At 45.0% G+C, this 24,035-nt stretch overlaps 5 protein-coding genes across 5 annotated transcripts; 2 read left to right on the top strand and 3 right to left on the bottom strand.

Annotated features, from left to right (window-relative positions):
- The first annotated feature begins 265 nt into the window (after positions 1-265).
- Positions 266-639, top strand: LOC113132336 (histone H4). Its single transcript, XM_026310323.1, has one exon. The coding sequence runs from the start codon at positions 328-330 to the stop codon at positions 637-639; it is 312 nt and encodes a 103-aa protein (XP_026166108.1). The 5' UTR covers positions 266-327.
- A 3,030-nt stretch (positions 640-3,669) lies between these two features.
- On the bottom strand, positions 3,670-4,615 carry LOC113132337 (histone H1-like). Its single transcript, XM_026310324.1, has one exon. It carries the CDS (start codon positions 4,452-4,454, stop codon positions 3,717-3,719), a length of 738 nt encoding a protein of 245 aa, XP_026166109.1. The 5' UTR covers positions 4,455-4,615; the 3' UTR covers positions 3,670-3,716.
- Positions 4,616-5,981: 1,366 nt separating this feature from the next.
- On the bottom strand, positions 5,982-8,282 carry LOC113132306 (histone H4). Its single transcript, XM_033325098.1, has one exon. It carries the CDS (start codon positions 8,233-8,235, stop codon positions 7,924-7,926), a length of 312 nt encoding a protein of 103 aa, XP_033180989.1. The 5' UTR covers positions 8,236-8,282; the 3' UTR covers positions 5,982-7,923.
- Positions 8,283-10,002: 1,720 nt separating this feature from the next.
- LOC117152633 (histone H2A-like) lies at positions 10,003-10,522 on the top strand. The gene has a single exon (XM_033325097.1). It carries the CDS (start codon positions 10,019-10,021, stop codon positions 10,403-10,405), a length of 387 nt encoding a protein of 128 aa, XP_033180988.1. The 5' UTR covers positions 10,003-10,018; the 3' UTR covers positions 10,406-10,522.
- A 1,874-nt stretch (positions 10,523-12,396) lies between these two features.
- LOC113132305 (hepatitis A virus cellular receptor 1 homolog) lies at positions 12,397-16,469 on the bottom strand. Its single transcript, XM_026310287.1, has 7 exons — positions 16,408-16,469; positions 15,153-15,357; positions 14,231-14,367; positions 13,893-13,973; positions 13,517-13,578; positions 12,820-12,925; positions 12,397-12,479 (listed from the first exon to the last, which is right to left on the bottom strand). Exons 1-7 carry the CDS (start codon positions 16,457-16,459, stop codon positions 12,397-12,399), a joined length of 726 nt encoding a protein of 241 aa, XP_026166072.1. The 5' UTR covers positions 16,460-16,469.
- Between the last annotated feature and the right edge of the window lie 7,566 nt (positions 16,470-24,035).

Raw genomic sequence — 24,035 nt, 5'->3', positions numbered from 1 at the left:
CATCTTCAAAAACCTCCCACGTTCGTCCAAATAACGATTTTATTAGATAATTTAAAGTGGACGATTAATTAATAAAAGTTCATATTATTATTGTCTCAGGTGAAAGATTAACAAGAATAAATGCGTCAGAATTAAAGCAGCAAAAACGTTCGGCATATCATATCTCGGTACAGTCAAATAGTCATATATTAAACTAATATACAAAAATAATGCAGTTTGGCTTCGCCTTCGAAACGTACGATTCCTGTCTTCTCTTACGTCCGCACAGACGCTATAAATGCCACAGTTGCCGCAGCTCCTGGTTCTTCATCACAGAAGTTACTGACAATGAGCGGAAGAGGCAAAGGCGGTAAAGGACTCGGCAAAGGAGGCGCTAAGCGTCACCGCAAAGTTCTCCGAGACAACATCCAGGGAATCACCAAACCCGCCATCCGCCGTCTGGCTCGCCGCGGTGGAGTGAAGCGTATCTCCGGCCTGATCTACGAGGAGACCCGCGGGGTGCTCAAGGTCTTCCTGGAAAACGTGATCCGCGACGCCGTCACCTACACCGAGCACGCCAAGAGGAAGACGGTCACCGCCATGGACGTGGTCTACGCGCTGAAGAGGCAGGGTCGCACCCTGTACGGCTTCGGAGGTTAAACCTGATCCCGAACTCACTAAGACACAACGGCTCTTTTCAGAGCCACACACCTGATCTGACGAGCTCAGTCCTTAGTGTCTGTGATAAACTAATGTATAATGTAAATGTTCACGTGATCCTTCATTAAACTTTTTTTTTTGTAGATTGTCCTGAAAATTTGCTGCATGTAACAGAAGATTTGACCTAATTTTGTTGGGCCTGACAGAACCACTCAATACTTCAGGTTCCTTTGGCATTTTGGGCCTGGTGTCTCACGTCTTCAGAGTAGATTCACATTCACAGATCCTCTATGGGGTTTAGGTCAAGCACAGGAATACCATGATCCTTAATCCATGTACTGGTGTGGGCAGGTGCCAGGTCCAGCTGAAAAATGAACTCAGCATTTTCATAAAGCTGACACCACTCCCCAAACCACCACTGTGCAACAGTCCAGTCCCTTTTCTCTTTGTAGCCCATCAAATCTGATGTCTTTGGTTGACACAAGGAGTGTGACAGTTTCCTTCCATCATTGTGGTTGAATACAGTTTCTTTAGCAACGACCTTTGTGTCTTACCCTCCTTGTGCTGTGATCTGGAGAGCAGTCTTGTGTTTAAGTTCTATCTGTGCAGCTCCATGTAGAAGAGACCAAGTGAAACAGAAACACCTCATGACAGCTAAACTGAAATTAAGGCACAAAACCTGCTGGGCTGTAAAACGGGTTTAATCCAGACACTTACTCTGAGCAGAATTATCTTTAAATCGGCCTCCACTAGTCAGAAAATGTCACTCTGACCTTAACACAGAGCAAATCCAGATACTTGACACAATATCTACAGGTGTTTGCTCAGGTTGTCCAGAGCCAGGTCCGATCAACCGTCCACCCACGGTCACTTGGTTCATGTCTGAACTATGGACAGTTTTGTATAGTCTGTCAACCATATGACCTGTGGTGTCATCACCATAAACAACAGAGACCAGTATTTAAGTAAAGTCAGGATTACTACAAGTTACAACAAGCAACTGATCGCTGGCTTGAAAAGTCCTGCTCAGTAGTTTCACCGAGACATTACCCTAAAGTTGAGTTTATGACTAACATGATCATCTATGAGATCATAGAGAACCATTTCATCTGATTATTGTCCAGCCAATAATCAGTTTATTGATTTGTGGGATGGTGCTGCTTAAGTCTCTCACTGCAAATCTGAAATGTTGTTTCCTGCATCACATTCATGGTTTCCTTCCTGCAGCTAAGGTCTGCCTCTGGACATAGGAACTCAAACTGCCTGCATCCTTCTTTTATCCATAACAGCACGTGCACCTGGTCCTGGGTGTCTCTGGCCGTGTAAAGCACAGGAACTTCAAACTCTTCATCTGTGAATGAGCCCTGGTCAAATATGTGTTAACACCTTGATGCAGTTTCCTCCCAGATAAAGTGAAACAGATATTCTCAGTCCTGCTCTGTTCACTGTGATGCAGAAACATAACAGCTGATTAAGAACCTGAAATGTAACTTTCCATAGGAAACAAAATGTCTGATTAAGCTCTTGGTTTAATCAACAGACATGTTTAGATTTAGTCAAAAAGCTGACATCTGTAACTATAAAGTCCCTTTTCAGGCTCAACTTCCATGTTTATAGTCAAATGTCCCTGAAGGAGCTGCTCCTGTTTTAAGATGGCTTTCGTGAAACCTTGACTATAGACTCAGACATGTCTGTTTAGAAGACTGGAAAGTGTCTTGAGATGAAAATGATTTGACACTTTACAAAAAGTAAAATCCAGATAAAGTTGGTGAGTGTAAAATGAGGCTGTAACTGGGACTAAAGGCTCCAACAGGAAGTACATTGAGTGTTTTCACCAATAGAATGAAAGTTTTGAACATTTGATGTGACATGAAAAAAGGAAGGTGCTGCTCTGAGAGTGGAGGTATGTGGCTCTTAAAAGAGCCGTTGTCGGTTTGGATAAGGCCGGGGGAGTCTAAGCTCTCTCTCCGCGAATGCGTCGGGCCAGCTGGATGTCTTTGGGCATGATGGTGACCCTCTTGGCGTGGATGGCGCACAGGTTGGTGTCCTCGAACAGGCCCACCAGGTAAGCCTCGCTGGCCTCCTGCAGAGCCATGACGGCCGAGCTCTGGAAACGCAGATCGGTCTTGAAGTCCTGAGCGATCTCCCTGACCAGGCGCTGGAAAGGCAGCTTGCGGATCAGCAGCTCGGTGGATTTCTGGTAGCGGCGGATCTCTCGCAGAGCCACGGTACCGGGCCTGTAACGGTGGGGCTTCTTGACTCCGCCGGTGGCCGGGGCGCTCTTACGGGCAGCCTTGGTGGCCAGCTGCTTCCTGGGGGCTTTGCCTCCGGTGGATTTGCGGGCGGTCTGCTTGGTTCGGGCCATTTTCAGTCCTGTCTCTCGTCTGTGTTCACAGCGAACAAGGAATACGCTGCCACTGCAGCACAGCGGCTTATAAAGGGGCTGCCGGAGCCAGCTCAACGCTGATTGGCCCAGACCGGGAGACGCGCGAAGCGGAGCTGAGCAGCCATTGGAGCAAATAATTTGAAAAGTGAAAATGAGCCAATCAGCTCCAGCGGCCGGTTGACGCTTGTGACCAGGGTTCACAGGCTTCGAGTCAGTGAAGGAAGAATGTGTGAAGAGTAATTTGTAATGAAAAGTCGTGAAATGAAATAAAGAGTCGATTTATTCTTCTGCTGTGACTGGGACATAAATGTGGCGCCTTTGAAGTCGAAGCGATCGTCAGTCTACGTGTTTGTTGTGTGAGTTAGAATTAGTCCGACAGGAACAAAGCGGGAGAGCGGGATGAATGAAAGAAAGGTGCAATAATGTGCCCATGAAATCCCCCGCAGGCCTGAAGTGTGACTGAGGTGCGTTTGTTGTTTGTGAGAAATGGACGGAGGTGATTGTGAGGTGGTGGATGTTTGTCCGGACATGGTGGTTTGTCCGGGTCCCGGCTGAGTGTGGGACAGGACGGGGCGAGAAGCGGGGACAGTGCGGGGAGAGAGTGTATGTGCAGGAAGGGCTCAGTAGCGGAGGATGTAGTGGCTCTTAAAAGAGCCTTTGAGGGGGGGAGCGGCGCTTGTGAGGAGCCGCTTTACTTCTTGGCCGCGGCTTTCTTGGCCGGAGCTTTCTTGGCCGCTGGCTTCTTGGGCGCGGGCTTGGTCTTGGTCTTTTTGACGGCGGGCTTCTTGGGGCTCTTGGCCGCGGGCTTCTTGGGACTCTTGGCCGCGGGCTTCTTGGCTGGCGCCTTCTTGGCTAGAGCTTTCTTCGGGGACTTCTTGGCTGCGGGCTTCTTGGCTGGCGCCTTCTTGGCTGGAGCTTTCTTCGGGGACTTCTTGGCTGCGGGCTTCTTGGCTGGCGCTTTCTTGGCCGCGGCGGGCTTCTTGGCTTTTGCTGGCGCCTTCTTCTTGACCACCTTCTTGGCTGGCTTAGCGGCGCTGGGCTCCTTCTTGGCGAGCTTGAAGGAGCCGGACGCCCCGGTGCCTTTGGTCTGGCTCAGGGTCCCTTTGGTCACCAGCTTGGTGACGGCGGTGTTGATGCGCTTGTTGGCCTTGGTGACGTCGACGCCTTTGGCGGCCAGCACCTTTTTGAGCGCCGCCAGCGAAGTCCCCTTGCGCTCATTGGACTCTGCCACGGCGCTGACGATCAGCTTCGAGAGGCTGGGTCCGTCCTTCTTGGGCCGGGCTGCGCTCTTCTTCTTGGGGGCCTTGGCCGCAGCCTTGGCCGGGGCGGCTGCTGGAGCTTCTTCCGCCATTCTCGTGTGTCGGTTGTCTGCTGTGCGAGTCTGAAGGTGTCCGCTCTCAGCGCAGGAGGCGGGACTTATAACGACCATGAGAACCGTGGAGAGGCAACGCACACAGCCGCGCCGCTGCCTGCTCGGATATGGCCGCACTTGTGTTTTCTCTCCCAGCTTCGGGGCATCAAAGTCCCGCAGAACCAACGCGTGGAGACCCGAGCGCCGCCGCAGCCCCGAGAAACGCTTCTTCCCTCCGTGCCCAGCTCGCGTTTCCGCCCCAGCGCGCTCTCATGCGGTCCCAGGAGCCCCCAGACCTGTCCCGCACCCCGTCGCTTCGTGCAGCCCGCGGCCGCTTTTCTCCACATTTCGCCTCCTAAAGCGGGTCAAAGCGGTTCGGGTGAGACCGGGCGGTCGTGTTCCGGTCCTCACACACTTGGGAAGACTCGGTCAAAGTGAAATCGCTGGTCGAATCAGACTCGTTCAGTTTGAACGGCTCATGTTTGGGCTGCGGGTAAACACACGGACGCTGCCGGTAACGGGGCCGGTTTCATGGACTCTGTCACACGTGGGTCCGCTGGAAAACACTTTGCGTTTCCGCCAAATGTCACATTTGGTATCGAGGACCAGAGAAACCAGTTGAACCATGCCCGGGTCTCGTTTGTCTGCGGTGGTGTGTGTTAGCTGAGCTGGAGGTTTTGTTGTCTATTTCTCAGCCTGAAGTAAACAGTTATTTTTAGTATCAGGTACATAAGTGGACCTGGACTGGGCCTGTATCCTGGATCCACATCAGCCCTGTGACGTCTGAGCAGTAATGACTGCACATGGATCATAAACATGCAGGATAAATAAAGTTGTGCATCATATTTAGAGAAGATCATAGAATGAAAACACACTAAGTTGTAACAGGACACAAGTTTCACTGGGATCAACCACAGCCTGGTGCTGACCTGCTCACAGTAAAACCTCATTTAGCTTTCTTTAAGCTGCTTTCAAGCACCAAGGAAAACTGGCTGAGGACTAATCCCATGTCAGATTTTCTTGACTATAATAATAATAATGATAATAAATAATAATATATAATAACTTCCTCCATCTACACAAAAAATTACAGACTAACCCTAACCCAACAGTCACTATCATGCATATAACAACATAAACATGTCCAAATTTAATTATTTCAGTGTAGAGTTAATAAATAATAAAATAAAACAATAAAATCCAGGGGGCATTTCGACCAACACTGCAGCTCAGCAGGGGGCGACAATGCAGCACAAGGTGTTTCTTTAACCAAAGAAGAAGAAAACTCTTTTCACCGGTTCAGGGGTGTAAAGTTTAATGCGCCATAAAACCTAATTTAACCTGATTTAACAGGTAAAGCTGCCACTTACCTCTGGTCTCTGAGTCGGACCGTCCATCCCGCAGACGCTGGAGCTGAATGACCGATGTTTAGTTCCTTTAACACCTGAAATATCGTTCGGCTTTTACGTCCATCTAAATAAAGTCCAGCACAGTTTTATAAACACAATCGTTCTCGGTTTTTATTCGTTATATATCCACAAGTTACAGCTGGTTTATCTATGAACATATGCAGAAAAGACATCACACAGTCTGGTTTAAGTCAAAGCGGAGCTTCCGTCTGACGTTATAAGGTCAGAGTTTGTCACTGCACAGAAATGATACTCGAGACCGTCTGCTCGACACAGTATCGATCTTTTGAACCGGAAGTGTCGCTGATTGATCAGTGTTTTGATCCCTGCTTCAACACGCCTTAAATCACGTGACCGCTGCGAGCGCGGCCTCGTTACGTCACATGACGTCTCGAGCTGCTTCGCGGGAGGAAGGAGCTGAAAGTTTCAACATGTGAAGACTTTAAAAAGTCTGAGTCCCTGATCAAACTGATTATTACCGACATTTGAATTGTAGTCAGGGTGTTAGTTTACATGTAGGTTTAGTCACAAACACTGAATAACACACACACACACACACACCAGACTGACAGAAACAGAGCAGGTTTAGTAATAGACAGGTAAGTCAGAGAGTGAGTTGAGGGACTGAAAGAGTTGTGTGAGATTCTGTGTGTGAAAGGCTTCGGACTGAGTCAGCCAGTGATGAGGGGACATGGATGATCATAGGCCTGGGAGCACTTTGATCTGATTATCCCCTAAAGGTCAAGAGCCTGATTTGTGCTCAGGAGCTGACATGTAGCAGCAACACCTGAGCTCCAAACACCCAGAGACCTCATACAGGAGCAGTAGCTGCTGGTGCAGTGTGACCTGGACAAGAGACACCTCACATGATGTATTTAGATAGAAAGACACAAAAAATTATGCATCAAATTAAATGTGTTGTAAGCCGAGTCGATGAGGCACTGGTTGATATGGTCGTACTTGATGCACAGCCTTTTAAAGTGGTGGAGGACCAAGGCTTCAGGGCCTTTGTACAGAAGTTTGACCCCACATGTGTCCTGCTTCTCCAAAGGCTTAAAAAGCTGTGGTTGGAAAAAAAAATTAATGAAAAGGGCAAAAAAAAGTAAATGGAAGAGCTGGAGGAAGCCAAAGCATCAGTGTGACGGCAGACACACCATCCATTAACATGGATCCATATCTCGGGGTCACCTGTCACTTTTCTTATTTCCAACATGGAGCCAGCAAAGTGTCTGTCTTGGTGTGGACCTTGGACACACTCCCACACAGCAGAGAACCTGAGGGATGTCATGGAGCTGCAACTGAAGTTCACTGCTTAATTACAGATAATAATCCAATATGATTCTTGGTGCTGAACTATGTGAGGACTGTACCATGTTCTTCATATAGTTTCAACCTTGTTGGGAAAAAGGCCCCAGAACAAACTCCTGCATTAACTGATATTAGAACAGGAGCTGGAAGAATTGTGACCTTTGTTACCTGTCTGAGTCCGGCCTCTCCAGAGGAGAAGACCCACTTGGTTACTGGGCTACACCTGCAGCTATAGACCCCCATGTCTTCTCCAAAGCTGGAGAGGTAGTGAGCCCCAAGAGGAGCAGATTAAAGCCCAGACTGTAGAAATGATTTTTTTCTAAATAAAAACCTTTGAACCCACACAAATGCCAAAGTCCCTGAAATTCCCCATTTATAATAGAAAAACCAAAGGTGCATAAGCCCCAGCATCAAAACACACCAATCCAATTTGACTATACCACATATTTTTCTCATCAAGGCTGCCTGTTGGACAAACATCTTTACATATTGAATTATACAAACAATGACACACCTTTGACTAAATAATTTTGATTAAAGCTTCAGACAAAGAATATGAGATCCATTACAACCTGAAGCAACGAAAACATCCGCTCAGATGCAGTTCTCAAAGGCAACCAGCAGGTGTCGCTGTCTGACTGTCAAAGGCTTCAAAGTAGTTTTCATACCAGCTGTTTCAAAATGGCTCATGAAGCTTCAATTTCACCATCACTAGCTCAAGTTTTGTCACAATTAAGAAACAAATGTTAAAACACTAAAGACTGAGCTCGTCAGATCAGGTGTGTGGCTCTGAAAAGAGCCGTTATGTTTTAGTGAGTTCGGGATCAGGTTTAGCCTCCGAAGCCGTACAGGGTGCGACCCTGCCTCTTCAGCGCATAGACCACGTCCATGGCGGTGACCGTCTTCCTCTTGGCGTGCTCGGTGTAGGTGACGGCGTCGCGGATCACGTTCTCCAGAAAGACCTTGAGTACCCCGCGGGTCTCCTCGTAGATTAGGCCGGAAATACGCTTCACTCCACCGCGGCGAGCCAGACGGCGGATGGCTGGTTTGGTGATTCCCTGGATGTTGTCTCGGAGAACTTTGCGGTGACGCTTAGCACCTCCTTTACCGAGTCCTTTACCGCCTTTGCCTCTTCCACTCATCGTTGAATAAACAGATCAGATTCGTAGAAATCGAATGAGACAACTTCGCTTTGAGTGTCGATATTTATAGCGTCTGTGCGGACGTAAGCGAAGACAGGAAGCTCTAAACAGTGAGGCCCGTCCCACATTTCAACAGGACACCTTCCTCAGCCAAGTGATTTTTCTCAGGGATATTTCTAATTGATGTCTGTTCTATTAGACAGAACTTAACTTCATACTACATATAATCTACCTGAGAATGGACCAGAAAAGTCCTTTAAAAGACTTTTTTCTACCATCTGTGCCCTGTGAGTCTGTGTCACAGTCCATTTTTGTCTGGACAGGAGATCAACTTCCTTGCACATCCACAGTCAGAATCAGAATCAGTTTTATTGCCAGGTACAGAAAAGAACATTTTACAGTACCAGGAATTTGTGTTGGAGTCTTCAGCCCTTTTACCCACATTACTTCTTCTTCTTCTGTTTAATGGCAGTTGGCTAGCTTTTAACAGAGCCACCTTCTGCAACAGACTAAACCAGGACAGTTATTTCCATCGATCCATCATCTGTACCCCCTTGTCCTATCCGGGGTCCCAGGGATCTGCTGGAGCCTATCCCAGCTCTCTTTGGGTGAAAGGCAGGGGTCCACCCTGGACAGGTCACCAGTCCATCACAGGGTTGTTATTTCCCCTTAATTTATTTAATCACATTCGTTCAGTTTCAGGACTTCCTTTAAACCCATTATCCTGTTTCCGCAGCCTCTCTCCATTTCTTGATCATCATCTCTTCCACTGAGATAATATCTTGTTTTGCTTATTTTAATTATAATTAGAAATGATATCAAATCTATCATTTGTACATAAGTATTTGAGTAATTTTTATTATTGAATTACCTGCTACTTTCTCAATCACCTTGATCAACTAAAAAATGCCTATTTGTTTAGCCTCTGCCCTTTTCATGAATAAATCCATTGTGAAAGAGGTTAATCACAAATACTTTTACTGTGGTCAACATGTACAAGCAGAAAACAACAGCAAACCCTGAAGTCCTTGTAAGAAAGCCAACAGCAGACTGGCTGAATTATTACCAACAACTTATTACTGTTGCCTTCACCGTCCACATCTTTTCTAGTTCTTCTTTCAGCCCTTGGTATTTCTCAAGCTTCTCATGTTCCTTCTTCCTGATGTTGCTACCACTTGAGATTGTTACATCTACCACTATGGCTTTCTTCTGCTGTTTGTCCACCACTATGTCTGGTTGGTTAGCCATCACCAGTTTGTCGGTCTGTATCTGGAAGTCCCACAGGATCTTAGCTCGGTCATTCTCCACTACCTTTGGAGGTGTGTCCCATTTTGACCATGGGACCTCCAGCCCATACTCAGCACAGATGTTCCTGTACATTATGCCAGCCACTTGGTTATGGTGTTCCATGTTTGCTCTGCCTGTTAGCATCTTACAACCTGCTGTTATGGGCTTCATTGTCTCAGGGGCATCTTTGCACAGCCTGGGGTCCTGCCTGGTGTGGTAGACCCCAGCCTCTATCGATCTTGTGCTCAGGGATTTTCAAAGTAAAAAGCTCCATTGTCTCCTCGCTGGCTGGAGTTAACCCTTTAGCGGCGTCTTAACTGTTGTCAACAGCACAAAGCGTCGTCGACAGTGACGCCTGACACGAGCTGTTTCCTAATTGGATGATCTTAGTTACGCTCACTGCAGCCAATGAACGAGCAGCCCCGTCAGCACATAAACACTGAGCCTCCAACAACTCAGTTATTCGTTCGTTTACTTGAATACTAAACAAAGCAACATGTCTGGACGTGGTAAAGGAGCCGGTAAAGCCAGAGCCAAGGCTAAGACCCGTTCTTCCCGGGCTGGACTCCAGTTCCCGGTGGGTCGTGTCCACAGGCTGCTGAGGAAGGGCAACTACGCCGAGCGCGTCGGCGCCGGAGCCCCGGTGTACCTGGCGGCGGTGCTGGAGTACCTGACCGCCGAGATCCTGGAGTTGGCCGGGAACGCCGCCCGCGACAACAAGAAGACCAGGATCATCCCCCGCCACCTGCAGCTGGCCGTCCGCAACGACGAGGAGCTCAACAAGCTGCTGGGCGGAGTCACCATCGCTCAGGGCGGCGTGCTGCCCAACATCCAGGCCGTGCTGCTGCCCAAGAAGACTGAGAAACCCGCCAAGGCCAAGTAGACTGGACCTGAGCTCCGCTTTACACACACAACGGCTCTTTTAAGAGCCACGCATTTTCCACTAAAGACGAAATTCTTTGTTTTATGTTTAGTGACGGACTGAAACTTCACACCTGATGATGACAGAACTTAAATGTTTTTATGGCTCTAAGTAAAATAAATACTGTTATTGAGTCAAAGTAACTGTGTTAATTTTCATATTAATCAACTGCCCTAAGACCGTTGCACCTTTTAAGTTCGTGTATACACTTCACTTAAAATATGAATTTTCACCAGATTGAAGTCATGTTTGTTTGTAAGAACACCAGAACATGTCAACCTGGAACTATTACAGGACAAGATCTCAATGGCTCAGTGTTTAACAAGCATTTCCTCAGAACTCATTTTCACATAAGAGGAAGATGCTGCTCTGAGAGTGGAGGTATGTGGCTCTTAAAAGAGCCGTTGTTGGTTTGGATAAGGCTGGGGGAGTCTAAGCTCTCTCTCCGCGGATGCGTCGGGCCAGCTGGATGTCTTTGGGCATGATGGTGACCCTCTTGGCGTGGATGGCGCACAGATTGGTGTCCTCGAACAGGCCCACCAGGTAAGCCTCGCTGGCCTCCTGCAGAGCCATGACGGCCGAGCTCTGGAAACGCAGATCGGTCTTGAAGTCCTGAGCGATCTCCCTGACCAGGCGCTGGAAAGGCAGCTTGCGGATCAGCAGCTCGGTGGATTTCTGGTAGCGGCGGATCTCTCGCAGAGCCACGGTACCGGGCCTGTAACGGTGGGGCTTCTTGACTCCGCCGGTGGCCGGGGCGCTCTTACGGGCAGCCTTGGTGGCCAGCTGCTTCCTGGGGGCTTTGCCTCCGGTGGATTTACGGGCGGTCTGCTTGGTTCGGGCCATTTTCAGTCCTGTCTCTCGTCTGTGTTCACAGCGAACAAGGAATACGTTGCCACTGCAGCACAGCGGCTTATAAAGGGGCTGCCGGAGCCAGCTCAACGCTGATTGGCCCAGACCGAGAGACGCGCGAAGTGGAACTGAGCAGCCATTGGAGCAAATAATTTGAAAAGTGAAAAATGAGCCAATCAGCTCCAGCGGCCGGTTGACGCTTGTGAACAAAGAAACTCCTCCTTATCCAGTCAATACCTGGAGGCGACACTGAAGAGGTGCCTACAAATATGTAGGTGAACATCCGGACAATAATCTGGACTGGTCGCTGAACACAGACATTCAATATAAAAAAGGGCAGAGACGATTTTTCATCCTCACAGTCACGTCACAGAAACCAGACAGTTATTATTGTCTGATAATTTCAGTCCTGACCAACAATATATCTGTTAATTTTCTATCAACAACAACCGTTTCAACGTAATAAACACGTTCACCTTCAGATCTGTAGGAACCGTGAACTCTTGTTAAACAAAACAGAGAATAAAATGAAAATTAAGAGATTACATTACTTTTTATTTGTGGGAACCATGGAAGGAGACTATTAAAAGGGTGTTAGATTAGGCCTAGTTCTAATAAACCAACCACTAAGTGTTTTTTATTATTTCAGGATTATTTCACCCTCCTGGTAACATGTGGTGTTAAGCTCCTGTTCACTCCACTGTACATGTTAGTTTCCTCTGACACTACAGAGTCACTGATTCATCTATTGACAGAATAGACAGTCTGACAGTCCTCTGATGGAAAAACATGACTTTACTGAGACAGAATAAATGAAAGCAATTTTACAATAATTCATTACAATGTTAAGTAAATACGTCCAGGCCTTAAAAGTAGATCCTGACACACTTTGGACTCAGGACCTGCATCAGGTGATGTTTGACTCCAGCGGTTCAAATTTCCTGACCTGAGCTGATGTGATGAGTTTTGGTGAACCTGAGCAAGTGTCTGTTTGATGACACAGTCAGGAATTTGAAAGGAGGTGAAGCAGAAAAACTGCCTGCTGCCAACAGCTACAGATGTTTTTGTTTCATATTCGACTTTACAGAGATGAACACCTGTCTCTACAGGGAGCAGCTTTCCTCCTCGTCCTCAGACCGGTTTGGCCCCCCGTCAGTCTCTGGTCTCTGCTGAGACCTCCAAACACCTGCACACACCACACAGACATCAGGCCGCGGCGTCAGGGTGTGTAAACATGTAAAGACTTCATTGTTCCAGATTCTCAGATGTGACTTTTAGTTCTCTTTGAGTTGTTTTCATATTTCAGGTTTGGACACAATGAACTTTATAAAGGTTTCACTGTGGCTCATTGTTACAAACATTTTTACAAATCAAATAAATAAAATGACTTTTAGTTTCAGTTCTGTGCAAAAACATTCACACAAGCTGCAGCTCAACCAATAGTGAATGTGTCCATGTTAATGCACCAGTGACAATAATATACAATAATAGTACAGTGTAGTACTGCGTGTACTGTGTGTACTGACGGTGAACAGCAGTCAGCAGCAGAGCAGGGATGAAGACGATCAGGGACAGCCTCACTGTGTTTCCGATGTACGTCTGCAGACTGTTTACCGGCTGCTGGACAGCTGACTGCTAACAAACAAACACAGCTTTACTCATCTGATGCCACGGAAACCACAACACTCAGGTGTGAAAACAGCTGCTGCTAATGGCAGCTCCTGTTAGTGGTTCACACAGTGTGAATGTTGTTTCTCTAAAACACTGTTCAGTAGTTACTAGATCCACCTCATCTCTGTTTGATCTTCTGTTGTATCGTTTTTTTTTAATCTTCTGCTCTTTTGGACAAAGTAATCGATGCATCTTTTGGGGCATTTTCCTCTCACTACATTTTCATTTTTGTTGGTATGTGTTTGATTTTCATCTTTACAACAAAGTATAAACCTGGAGGCTTTAACATGAAATATGATCAGTTCAGTAATAAAATCAGGTTTCACTCTGTTAGAGCTGTAGTCGGTTAATCAGCTGACCATGTTTTACTGCAACTTTAAGAATGATAAAGAATTTTCTAAGGTATAAACTGTATTTACCAAATTTTAAAAAATGCAAACTAGCATTTTTCAGAATTAGCTGACATTTCATAAATGAACAGATGCCTTTTATAATTAATAACAGAGGCTGCTCATCAGGATAATGAATGAAGTGCTGATTGCAGCTTGGTACCTGGATCAGCCCCACCATTGGTCCTGTGTTGCTGACATCACTTCCTGTTTCTCTGCTGTAACCTGTCACACAGGTGAAAACGTGAACTTTTCTACAACACTGAGTCTGTTTCATATTTTTATGATGTAGAAAATGCAGACACAGAAAGACAAAAGCTGAACTTGACTCTAATTCATGAGCAACTGAGACCAAAGTTAAACATGTAAAGGTTAATTTGATAATTTTGCTGATTTCCTAATAAAACAATTATGAAACAACACTGATTTCTTGACTTGGACTTGACTAGAACTATAAATGTGGCCAAACTCTATTTAGAGTTGAAATCTCCTTTGTCTAGAAACAACAAGACAAAGTAGGAAATTGCACGTGGTCTTACTTGTCGTGGTGAGTAGTGTGTTCGTGGCCCCATTGCCGCCTGGGAGCTCGGAGGTTTCCTCTGATGAAGAATCTGAAAGCACTGCAGGAGGAAGGACAGGAAACAGTAGACAAAAAGTACATTTGACCACCCAAATCTCCTCCAATCGTATAACAATAAGAAGCAGCTACAGATCCCACTAGACTGTGAGCGGGGCCCCCCTGACTCATAACTAAGATGCTGACAGTCACTGATAACAGCCCATTGAATGATGTGACAGCACATGAGCTGGTTGAGCTAACATACAAAAACTCAAAGCACCCTGAAGTCCCTTGAAAGAGGAAAATCTGTGGACATACGGTTGATGATGATGAGGTGAACGGTGGATATCTGGTCATTGAACAGGCCGGGCAGCTGGACTCTGCAGTGATAGAGGCCGGAGTCTGAAGGTCGAGCGCTAAGAATGGACAGAGAGGACGAGGGCGACACAGAGTACCTGCAGAGAAGAACCATGTGGATGTTTAACGATCATCTACTAATCTGGGCTGTAGCTTTAGGAAACTCCTCCATACACTGTGATGTATGAAAAGAAGCTCATCTTCAAATCTGTCCAGCATGTACCAGGCGTTAAAAAATAAATTAGCTCCTTTGAATCTGATGTACAAATATACATTAATAATTTTCATTCTGAGACATATTCTCAAACATGACATTTGATTTTTAATGAGACATCACAAACCAAAAACTATTAGAAACTACTTGTTTGTTTAATAATGCAATTTATAATTTAACCTCCTATTTTTACAAACATTTAATAAATGATTTCTATGATTATCACGCAACTACACAGATATAAGGACTTCAGCTGTTTCACTGCTGTTAACTTCTCCTATGAAGCTAAATATTTATATTTTGTATTATTACAGCTGTGTTGTTGTAATACTTCTACATTTCTGGGTATTTGAGTTAGCACCTCAAATATAAACATTTAATATAAACTATAAATAGGTTGTTATATAAAACTCCATATAATCCTGTGGAATAAAAGCAGAGCAGTACGGAGGAGAAGATGGATAAAATAGCAAAAAATGAAGTACAAGTACCTCGAAGTTCTACTTTGGACCAGTCTTAGATGAATGTACCACTGAATAACACTGACATCTAACAGAGGGAGCATGTAGACACAAGATAGAGCCCTAAAACCAGCTTCAAATATCAAAAACAAAGAAACCAGACGCCAAACATACAGTTACAGAACAACACCTGTGTGCACCTGTTTACCTGTATGACTTCCTGTAGAACATCTGCTCACCGGCAGCGTTGACCACTGTGTTGTGGCAGGTGAACAGTGACGGCTCACCTCTCCCCCAGCAGACCTCCACGCCTCTCTGGTTCTTCTCCTCCAACCGGCACGGCAGCGTCACCCTTCGCCCGGCGAAGCCCACCACTGTCTCCATGGTGACCGCCGCTGCCACACAGGTCAGCACTGACACAAAGACAGAAAATAATAGATAATAGAAAAAATTACATCCAACAAAGTTTCTAAAACCAAACGTGCTTGACCTTAAGGCTTAGAAATGTCACGTTTGGGATGTTTGCATTGACTGACATGGGGGAGGTGAAAGCTTCACCTCTGCACTTTAACTCAGGAGGACATGAAAAGACAGGATCTGGTTTGAAACAGCCCTGGATACTCAGCTGGATAAAGACTAAAGCTGCCTCAGGGGGGCAGTGCAGAGCTGAAGGAAGGGGCGACAAGAAACTGAGTGAATAAGTGAAAACAAAGAAATTCATTCAAAAGAAATTCATGGGGATGTGATTCAGTGTGACTCCACTTACTGAGGATCTCACCATCTCTGGTGTCCCTCCACAATAAACCTCCATAAACCCACAGAGAAACCAGAGGAAACAGAACTTCATTCAGAATCTGCTGTTTCTAAGTTTCCTTCAGTGTCTCAGTGATCCAGGGACAGTTGTCTGTGCACCCAGCTCGTCTGTAACTTTCCTGATTGTTTTGTTTATGAAATGAAATGTAAAAAATAATAATAATGAGAAATGTCATTTTTTCCCGCAGCCCTGTGATGTCCTTAAACTGCTTTATATAAAATATATTTGCTTTAATGTCAGATATGATGAAGTCAAACAGAAAATCCTTATGAAGCTGTAACAAGACAATATTTTGGTGCATTAAAATGACACAATAATTTATCTATGAGCAGATTATTTTCAGAAACTTTTCTTCTTTCATTTGACTGAAAGTGAACAAATCCAGGCTAAAACCCCAAAACAGCAGAACTTCCCTGTGGCTGCCAGACTCTTTTCCCAGTTGTTCTCACATTTGTTCCTGACCAGGTGACCTGCTGGTGTTCGCATGTTCCCGTCTGATTAGCACAAATATTTCTGACTTCCTTCATGTTTTCTACAAAAGTCAAATTTCAGTCTGAGCTGCTGAAAAGCAGCAGAAGGAAACAGGTCAAGCTCCAACTTGTTGAAACAACCTGGCAGGAGTCTGTGTTCAGCTTCAAGTAAGACTCACCTGTGATGGAGACGCAGACGGAGGTGAAGAGGTAACGAAGGAGCGACAGCATGTTGTTGTGTTTCCTGCAGACGGACGGACAGACGACGAGTCAGACGGACGACTCACTCATGTTACTTCCTTTTTCCATTCGTCCTGATATTTTTAGACCCAGACTGATGTGAAGAAACAGTCTCAAAAAGGTTTTAGCAGCAAATACAGAAAATGTTTTTTGGCTTCATAGGAATTTAATAATGTTTATTGGACAGTTTTAAGTGACAACTGACAAAAACTCTATTTTATGTGAATATAGTAATAGAGTAGGAAGAGACAGTTTGATAACATTTTACTAAATATATTTAATTATTAATTATTATTATTAATTTAAATCCAGGACCAAATCATATCGGCTTTGCAACATCAGTCACTAAAAGCTAAAATTCATCTTCACAACCTGAATCAAAGCTCAAATGTGCACAAACTGAGTTTTGATTCACTGTGGTTCATTAAATGGACCTTTTTGCTTTATTGTGTCTCAGAGGGAAACATCGTATTTTGTACTTTTAGACATGTGTCTAAAAATCTGATGACGAGGAATTTGAGGGTTTCTTTATGTTCAGTTATTGCAGGGCTTTCAACTTCCTGTCCAGCAGAGGTCAGCATCAGTCTGGGAACTGTCAGAATGAGTCTCGTTAAATTATTATGATGAAAACACAGTTTCCCAACGTACCAGCTGTTTATCAGGGATTTGATTGGTCCACAAACCGATGACATCAGCCAATCAATCAAAACGATTTAACCAGTTTCAGTAGGTCATGCAGGAAGTTGTCTTTTCACCTCACAGTGAGTCATCTTCACTACAGAGACAATCTTTGAGTTACAAATTAATTATTATTAAATTAGATGATTAAACTTCAGACAGAAAACTGGGGACGTTTGTGTCTTCTTGTCTCCTCTCCTCTTTTCCTTCTTCTCCTTGATCCCTCACCTCCTCTCCTTATGTCCTAATCTCCTCTTCTTGCCTTTTCTTTCTCCCCCAGTAAAAACACTTGGAGGTCAGAGGTCAGCTGTTTCTGGCCTCTCGTCTCTCTGACATGATTTGGTGCCACATTCCTCTCTAATCACATTTCACCTCCTGGAAGTAGAAAAACATCAGATGTTTACATAACATAATGAACTCTGTCACATGACCGGTACCATCACAGCTCCCATGATGCCTCCTGTCGTAGTTTTCTCCATGTTGGCAGAAATATGTGCCTTCAGACTTTTAGCAGGAACGGACTGAATGTGTGTTTATAATAAAACATGATGTGAGCTGAGAATCACTGACAGAGGTTTGGATACAGCTGTGGCACTGATCTGTTAACGGAGCAGTTCAGTGTTTTCAGAAACAAACTGTTCGAAGGTTTCATTTGATCCTCTGGGACCGGTCTAATCGAGACATGGATCAGGCTCCTAAACTGCCACCATGCTCAGACTGAACTGAAATGTGAAGAACAACAACGTCATTTGTGCGACGGTCAAGTTTCCTCCAAAGCTGCTGTGCTGTATTATAACCTGGCACCCAGATAATATGTAGTTTCTGCCTGAACAAGACTCACAGCTCAAGGACGAGAGAAAAAGTCGAATCAGTCACATTATCGTCAGCTCAAGGTGAAAATGTGACTTAAACGTTCTGCTGACATCACAGTGACATCATGGACATTAGCGTTAAACGGTCAGCAGAAATCAATACATTTATTGATGATGGGAATTACAGGTTTTCTGTGGTTGAGTGGACAAATGTTTTCTGCACCATGTCCAGTCATCACAGCTCCTCAGGGCACAGGCCTGGGTTTAGGGTTCAGGTTAGAACCGGGTTTATGTTAAGGTTAGGGTTAAGGGGCTGTGTGTGTGTGTGTCCTCGTAAAGATGGTACAAACCTGTGATTGTGCTTTATGAAAGCAGCTCAACGCTCGGCCGACTGTGAATACTAAACAGCACTCAGCGGTAATTTGTGCTTCTGAACATCTTGTACCTGTGATGATCAGAACAAAAGGCATGCTGGGAAGAGGAGGAGGGGTGATGAAGGTCAGATGTCTCCCTCGTTAGCTTCACTTGGAGGAAGATGAAATCAGCGTGTCATGACTTTTATTCTTCCTGATGTTTCCACAATGACACGTCGGTGCAGGTGATGTCATTTGAATGGCGGTTGCCATGACGACAGCCTGATGCGTCTCCACCTTTGTGGTCCTGACAGGAAGCACTGAGAGGTCAGGACTCAATTCATCAGGTTCTGGTCCTATTTTTAGTTGATATAAAACAACACATGATGTATTCAGTTTTTCATGTGTGGCTGAAGACATCAGTGAGCTCCCTGTTTCATAAAATCAAATATTTACAGGTGACTGATTTTTAAGTCTGGTGTGACTGTTTTTTAGCTTGGATGGTGATGGGGATGGTGGTGGTGAGATTTTTATTTATTTTACTTTAATTTTATTTATTGTGGCTGTGGCCGTGATACGATGAACATCTTCACACAGAATAAAGGAAAAGTCTGTGGTTTTGTTATTTCAATGACCAGATCCAGCTGCAGAGTCTGGTCCCAGAAATAAGAAACACTCTGTAGTTTTTCTGTTTGGCTGTGAAAGTGGAAATGTGAATAATTCAGTCAGACTGGACGTGATTTACATCAGACACATCCGAGCAGCTGGAGAGCTATCGAGTGCTACTTCCTGTTAATTAGCTTCATGAGTGAGCGCTGCTTGCCTCATTACAGCAACACGATGAGCATGAGCGTTAGCTGGATGCTAATGTGGGCTGGAGAGGGTCTGACACGGAGGTTTAATGAATGAACGGCGAGACGGGTGGAGAGAGGAGGACGCGCTTTTCATATCAGCCGTTTCTGTGGCAACAGGCGTGAAGTGAAGCACATGGACACAGGTTCATCATTACTGTATAAATGGACCTGATCAGGTTAAACCACCTGGACCACCAGGACCAAAATGAGGTCTGTACCCCTGAGGATCCTTCCAAAGACCAAAGCATCATGTGATACACTGGAAAGCAGAAATAATAATAACTTCCTGTCTATAATTCAAATAATATAATATTGAATATAATATTTATTTTATATAGAATTAAAACTGGAAGTCATGATTTGGACTTGGACCAAGCAGAGGCTGACTGGACCTGTCACCTGGAGTCAACGCATGACAGTCGTACATATGGACATTATCCAATAAGTGATCAGGGCACCAAAGATCTGAGGCTGGACCACGTTTGGCTTTAAACTGATTTCATTGCAGGTTATTTAAAGATAAATACACTGCAGACAACAATCAATAAGACTGATCATCATCCTAAATACATATTTTTTGTCGATTAAACCCAGTACAGTGAGCTCATCATCAGCCTGAGTGAGACCTTTTGAAAGCTGAAATTAACCACTGGTACAAAGGCCATGAAGGCAGCAGGGCAGAGAGTAATGAAGGACAGAAGAGGACGACACTGCAGCAGTTCAGCCTCCTGCTCACGCTGCAGATTTTCTGATCGCAGCACTGGAGCATCGAGCCAAATAAACTGCATCAGTTCAGATCTCCAGCATCACTACATTAACAGCTCCTCAAACACTGCATCAGAGCGCCGCTGCAGGAGGCTTCTCCTCCTTTTCTATTCCTCCCTTTGTTCTGCTCAGTGTCTCCACTGGTTCATCAAACTGTCACAGCTGCATTAACGAGTTGTAACTCACTAAATGTTTGTACAATCTGGTCAGTCTGTCGCTGCAACAATGTTTCACATTTGACATGAACCTTTTCTGTTCTCTCATGTTCCTGGCGAGGAAGGTTACACCGTCCGAGCGTTTCTACATAAAAGCTCTGCAGATCCAGGCATTGGTGGATTTGGGACCAGGCCGCCCAGACACAGGTCAGGAACCCAAGAGGTCAGGGGTTCCCCAGACCAGAGAACCATGAAAGAACTGTTAAAGTTTGACACAAAATAATTAAAAAGAAATGGCTCCAAAGACCTCGAACTGAACACAACAATATGGAAAACTACTACAGACGGAAAACAGCAACAACACAAGAACAAAAGAGGAAAAATAGATGCACAACATGAAATTTAATAAACACAGTCAAATAAGTACAGAAGGAAGCAGAAACTGACTGCAGATCATGTGATTGTTGTAGTGTAGGAGGGTGGGAGCACTTTACAAGTGTGTGCCAGTATTTTCTTCAGGATTCAGACCACAGTGTGTGTGTGTGTGTGTGTGTGTGTGTGTGTGTGTGTGTGTGTGTGTGGTCCTTCACTATAAGTTTGGTCCAGTCTCAGACTCAGTCAAACCAAAAACATGTCTGTCTTCATCTGTCGGCCTCTTCTCTGCAGCACAGATTCCTCTGAGGCTGTTTTCATTCCACTGGTCAAAGATGTTATCTATAAATTCAACCATGTGTTTATTACTGACGTTAAAGGACACAGCCGCTGACTCAGTGTGTGTGTTCCTGAGTCCAGATCCCATCCAGAGACTGACAACACCAATGAATGTGTGAATCCAGAACCTGGTTCAGCTTATGGGTCTGAGCCGTAGACCTCCATTGTTGTCCAAAAACTATTAAAACCCAGCAGGGAGCCACACCGCTGACCTGGCTCACATGGTTCTTCCTCACCAACAATGGGAGGCCCGTCTGTTTCCAAAAACCAGCTTCAGATGCTGCTGTGAGCAGAGAGAAGCTGCAGTGGAACCAGAGACCAGTCAGTTGAAAAAAACATGTTCTGCAGACTCCTAATAAATGCAGCTCTGCAGTTTAAATCCAGCAGCATTCACTTCCCTCCTCCCACAAATCTGTGTTTACTGACTTGAACATCTCCACCAATATTAGAATAAACTCTGATAAATTTTAATCTAAATATGTCCACAGGTGAGACGCGATTTCCTTCAAATTAAAGACTCGACAAATACCTGAGGAGCAAAACTGTTTAGATCTGCATTGTCCTGCATGTTGACTGAAGACTGATGCTTTTCAGTTTAAATGAGTGTGTGGTCGTTTCTGTTTCTTTTACCGCTAAACAAACAAGCCAAGAACTTAGATTTTATGGCCCTAAAATGTGATTTCTAATAAAGATGGAGGTTTAATATGCAGACGGAGAGAAAGAGTCGCAGAATGAAAAAATGGCCACTGCTGTAAAGTTCTCAAACGTCTCAGTGGGGATTAAAAATAGTCTGAAACCATAAACACAGTGTGAGTTAATGTGTGTGTGTGTGTGTGTGTGTGAGGGTGTGTGTGTGTGTGTGTGTGTGTGTGAGGGTGTGTGTGTGTGTGTGTGTGTGTGTGTTTGTTTCTTCAGTCGACATCTTTTTAAGGAAAAACCAGACGAAAGCTTCAGGCAGTGATTCATGATCTTCCGTCAGACTCCAGCTGGACGTGATCGCCTTCTTCATCCTCATCATCATCATCCTCATCATCATCATCAGCACCATCGCATCTTCATCCACCTGCTGCTCATCATCCTCATCTTCATCAGTAAATTTGTTGTCTTCTGCTTCTTGGCTGAATCATCCGGTTACATAAGGAGAAAACTTGATTCGTGTTAACAAAAATAAAACTCACTTCTTCTCTTTATTCTGCTCCTACTGGAAAACACTGAGGCACGTTATCGTCTCATCTCTGCAGAACCTCATGCCAATTTTCAGGATTTTACTCAGTTGCAGCTTCTGCAGCACAGTGGCTTGGTAATGAATGGACAGTCAGGGAAATATGTTGACTAAAGTGGCAGAATCTGCTCCTCAACTTTGTCACTAAATCAAATGAGAAGCTGATGATGAATGATGAATTTTGGACCTGACAAATAAATGACCTTTACTGACAACAGTCAAAGCACATAGTTGATGTTTGGCTTCAACATGAAGAAACACGGGTCCTCTAACAGCAGCTACACTCAGACTTTAGCAGAGAGAAAAGGAAGGAATTCAGTCAGTATATTTCATGGGCACGTCAATAAAAACCTTAGAGAATAATCCATGTAAATGTAAAGGGTTAAACAATGGAAGCCAGCAGGACGACAGCCGGCCTTGCTCTCCTCTTCCTGCCTCCACCGGCGCTGAAACTCCCACCAGCTGTACAAGCGGCTGCTGCTTCGCACCATAACTCAGATCCAGCTGGAGCGGAGGAGGACAAACTGCACCCGAGAGGAAATCCAACAAATAACTTTCAAACTTCACAGTGTTTTAGCACAGGCAGAGTTTCTGCAGGTAGAAATGGAGGTTTCTGTCCAGCCATGGAGCTCCAGGTTCAGTGATGTTAAAATTTCAGAATAACAAGACGGGTTGAATCAGGGGCTGTCACCAAAACCAGCTTTCTGTCTCTTTCTGTCAGAGCTGCTTATTTTCAAAGTGAGAACAGGTGTTTTATACAAAATAAAACAAAATAAAAAAACTCATCTGTCGATCTAAACTTTTTGTGTCCGTGTCTCAGTTTGCTGGTCTGTTCTCCTTCCTGTCTCACTTATTCTTCTCCATCATCATCCTACATTTGACAGAATTTACTTTGCGGAACAAATTGGATTTGAGAGATATTGGCTGATAAAACTGGGCGGCACAGTGGAGCAGTGGTGTTGCACTGCTTCTTCCAACATCAGGTCGTGGGTCTGAACCCTGGTGGTAAATTCCTATAAGACCTGTCGACATAACTCAGGTGAGAAGATTCTGTCAACGGTGTTTTTTCTAAAAAGATTCTACAATTAAACAACAGTGAGAACTTCAGCACCAATTAGGAAAAAGATAATCGCTGTCATTGATCAGGGCTCTGTGAAAGAAGGGATGCTGAGTACGTCTTATTTGCTCGACCTGTTTAAACGTATATAAAGCAGGAGATGAGCACAGATCAACAGGTGCCAGTTTGACCCAGCATTATACCCACAGGTGTTTCTTCATCAGTGACAAACACTCCACAGAAACTACAGCTCTCAGGCTCAGAGGTCCTGGGCTCAGAGCTTTGAGAATTCAACTACCTGAAAACCGAAACATTCCCAGACTGTGTGAAGTCAGATCACAGTGTTTGTTAGTGAGCAGCCCGTGTCAGGCTGCAGGAATGTGTGGCTGAAATGTAAAGGGACATGCTGCCATTTTTAGCCTGGCAGTTAATAATCCAGGGTCACAGCACTGCAGAGACGATGTCTGCGTTTAGTGCTGGCATTTTAATGTTCCTTCCACATATTCTCACTGCTCTTCTGCTTTTAGCTGACCGCCAAACTGTGCTTCACGTTTTCATCGAGCTGAGACAGTTTCCTCCAAGTTTAAAAGCAGCAGGTTCATAAATCACTGCCTCAATAAAAATCCCAAACCCTCCAGCAGTGTGGAGGAAACTGCTGCTGCTCCTTCTATGGCGCTGTAGCTCTCTGCAGAGGGGTCATAGGTCATGGCAGAAAACTGTTAGAACCTGGAGAAACGCCTCAAACAAAAACTGGTGGTTGGTGTTGCTCCTGTTTTAGTAGCTTTGTTGCTGGGAGCGTTTCCAGCCACCTGTTTGTAGACAATTTCACCGTGCACAAGAAACACAAGTGAAAACAGAAAATTCCAGAAATCCTGAAATGACAAAAGTTTTCAGCTTGTGTGAGGTGTCAGCGTTGCTCACACACCTCCTCAGGCTAAAAGGAGCTGCTGAGTGGGCGGC

This window comes from Mastacembelus armatus, unplaced genomic scaffold (assembly GCF_900324485.2).
Source record: "Mastacembelus armatus unplaced genomic scaffold, fMasArm1.2, whole genome shotgun sequence".
Classification (NCBI taxonomy): domain Eukaryota; kingdom Metazoa; phylum Chordata; class Actinopteri; order Synbranchiformes; family Mastacembelidae; genus Mastacembelus; species Mastacembelus armatus.
Note: the sequence above shows the minus strand (reverse complement) of the source record. Positions and strands in the feature narration are given on the sequence as shown.

What these genes read in the sequence shown, in the direction of transcription:
- LOC113132336 (XM_026310323.1), top strand. Translation starts at nt 328, where the DNA reads ATGAGCGGAAGAGGCAAAGGCGGTAAAGGACTCGGCAAAGGAGGCGCT.
- LOC113132337 (XM_026310324.1), bottom strand. Translation starts at nt 4,454, where the DNA reads ATGGTCGTTATAAGTCCCGCCTCCTGCGCTGAGAGCGGACACCTTCAG.
- LOC113132306 (XM_033325098.1), bottom strand. Translation starts at nt 8,235, where the DNA reads ATGAGTGGAAGAGGCAAAGGCGGTAAAGGACTCGGTAAAGGAGGTGCT.
- LOC117152633 (XM_033325097.1), top strand. Translation starts at nt 10,019, where the DNA reads ATGTCTGGACGTGGTAAAGGAGCCGGTAAAGCCAGAGCCAAGGCTAAG.
- LOC113132305 (XM_026310287.1), bottom strand. Translation starts at nt 16,459, where the DNA reads ATGCTGTCGCTCCTTCGTTACCTCTTCACCTCCGTCTGCGTCTCCATC. An exon ending in CGTCTGCGTCTCCATCACAG is followed by an intron (nt 15,358 to 16,407) that starts GTGAGTCTTACT and finishes TCTTTGTGTCAG; the next exon opens with TGCTGACCTGTGTGGCAGCG. An exon ending in TTCTACAGGAAGTCATACAG is followed by an intron (nt 14,368 to 15,152) that starts GTAAACAGGTGC and finishes TCTTCTCTGCAG; the next exon opens with GTACTCTGTGTCGCCCTCGT.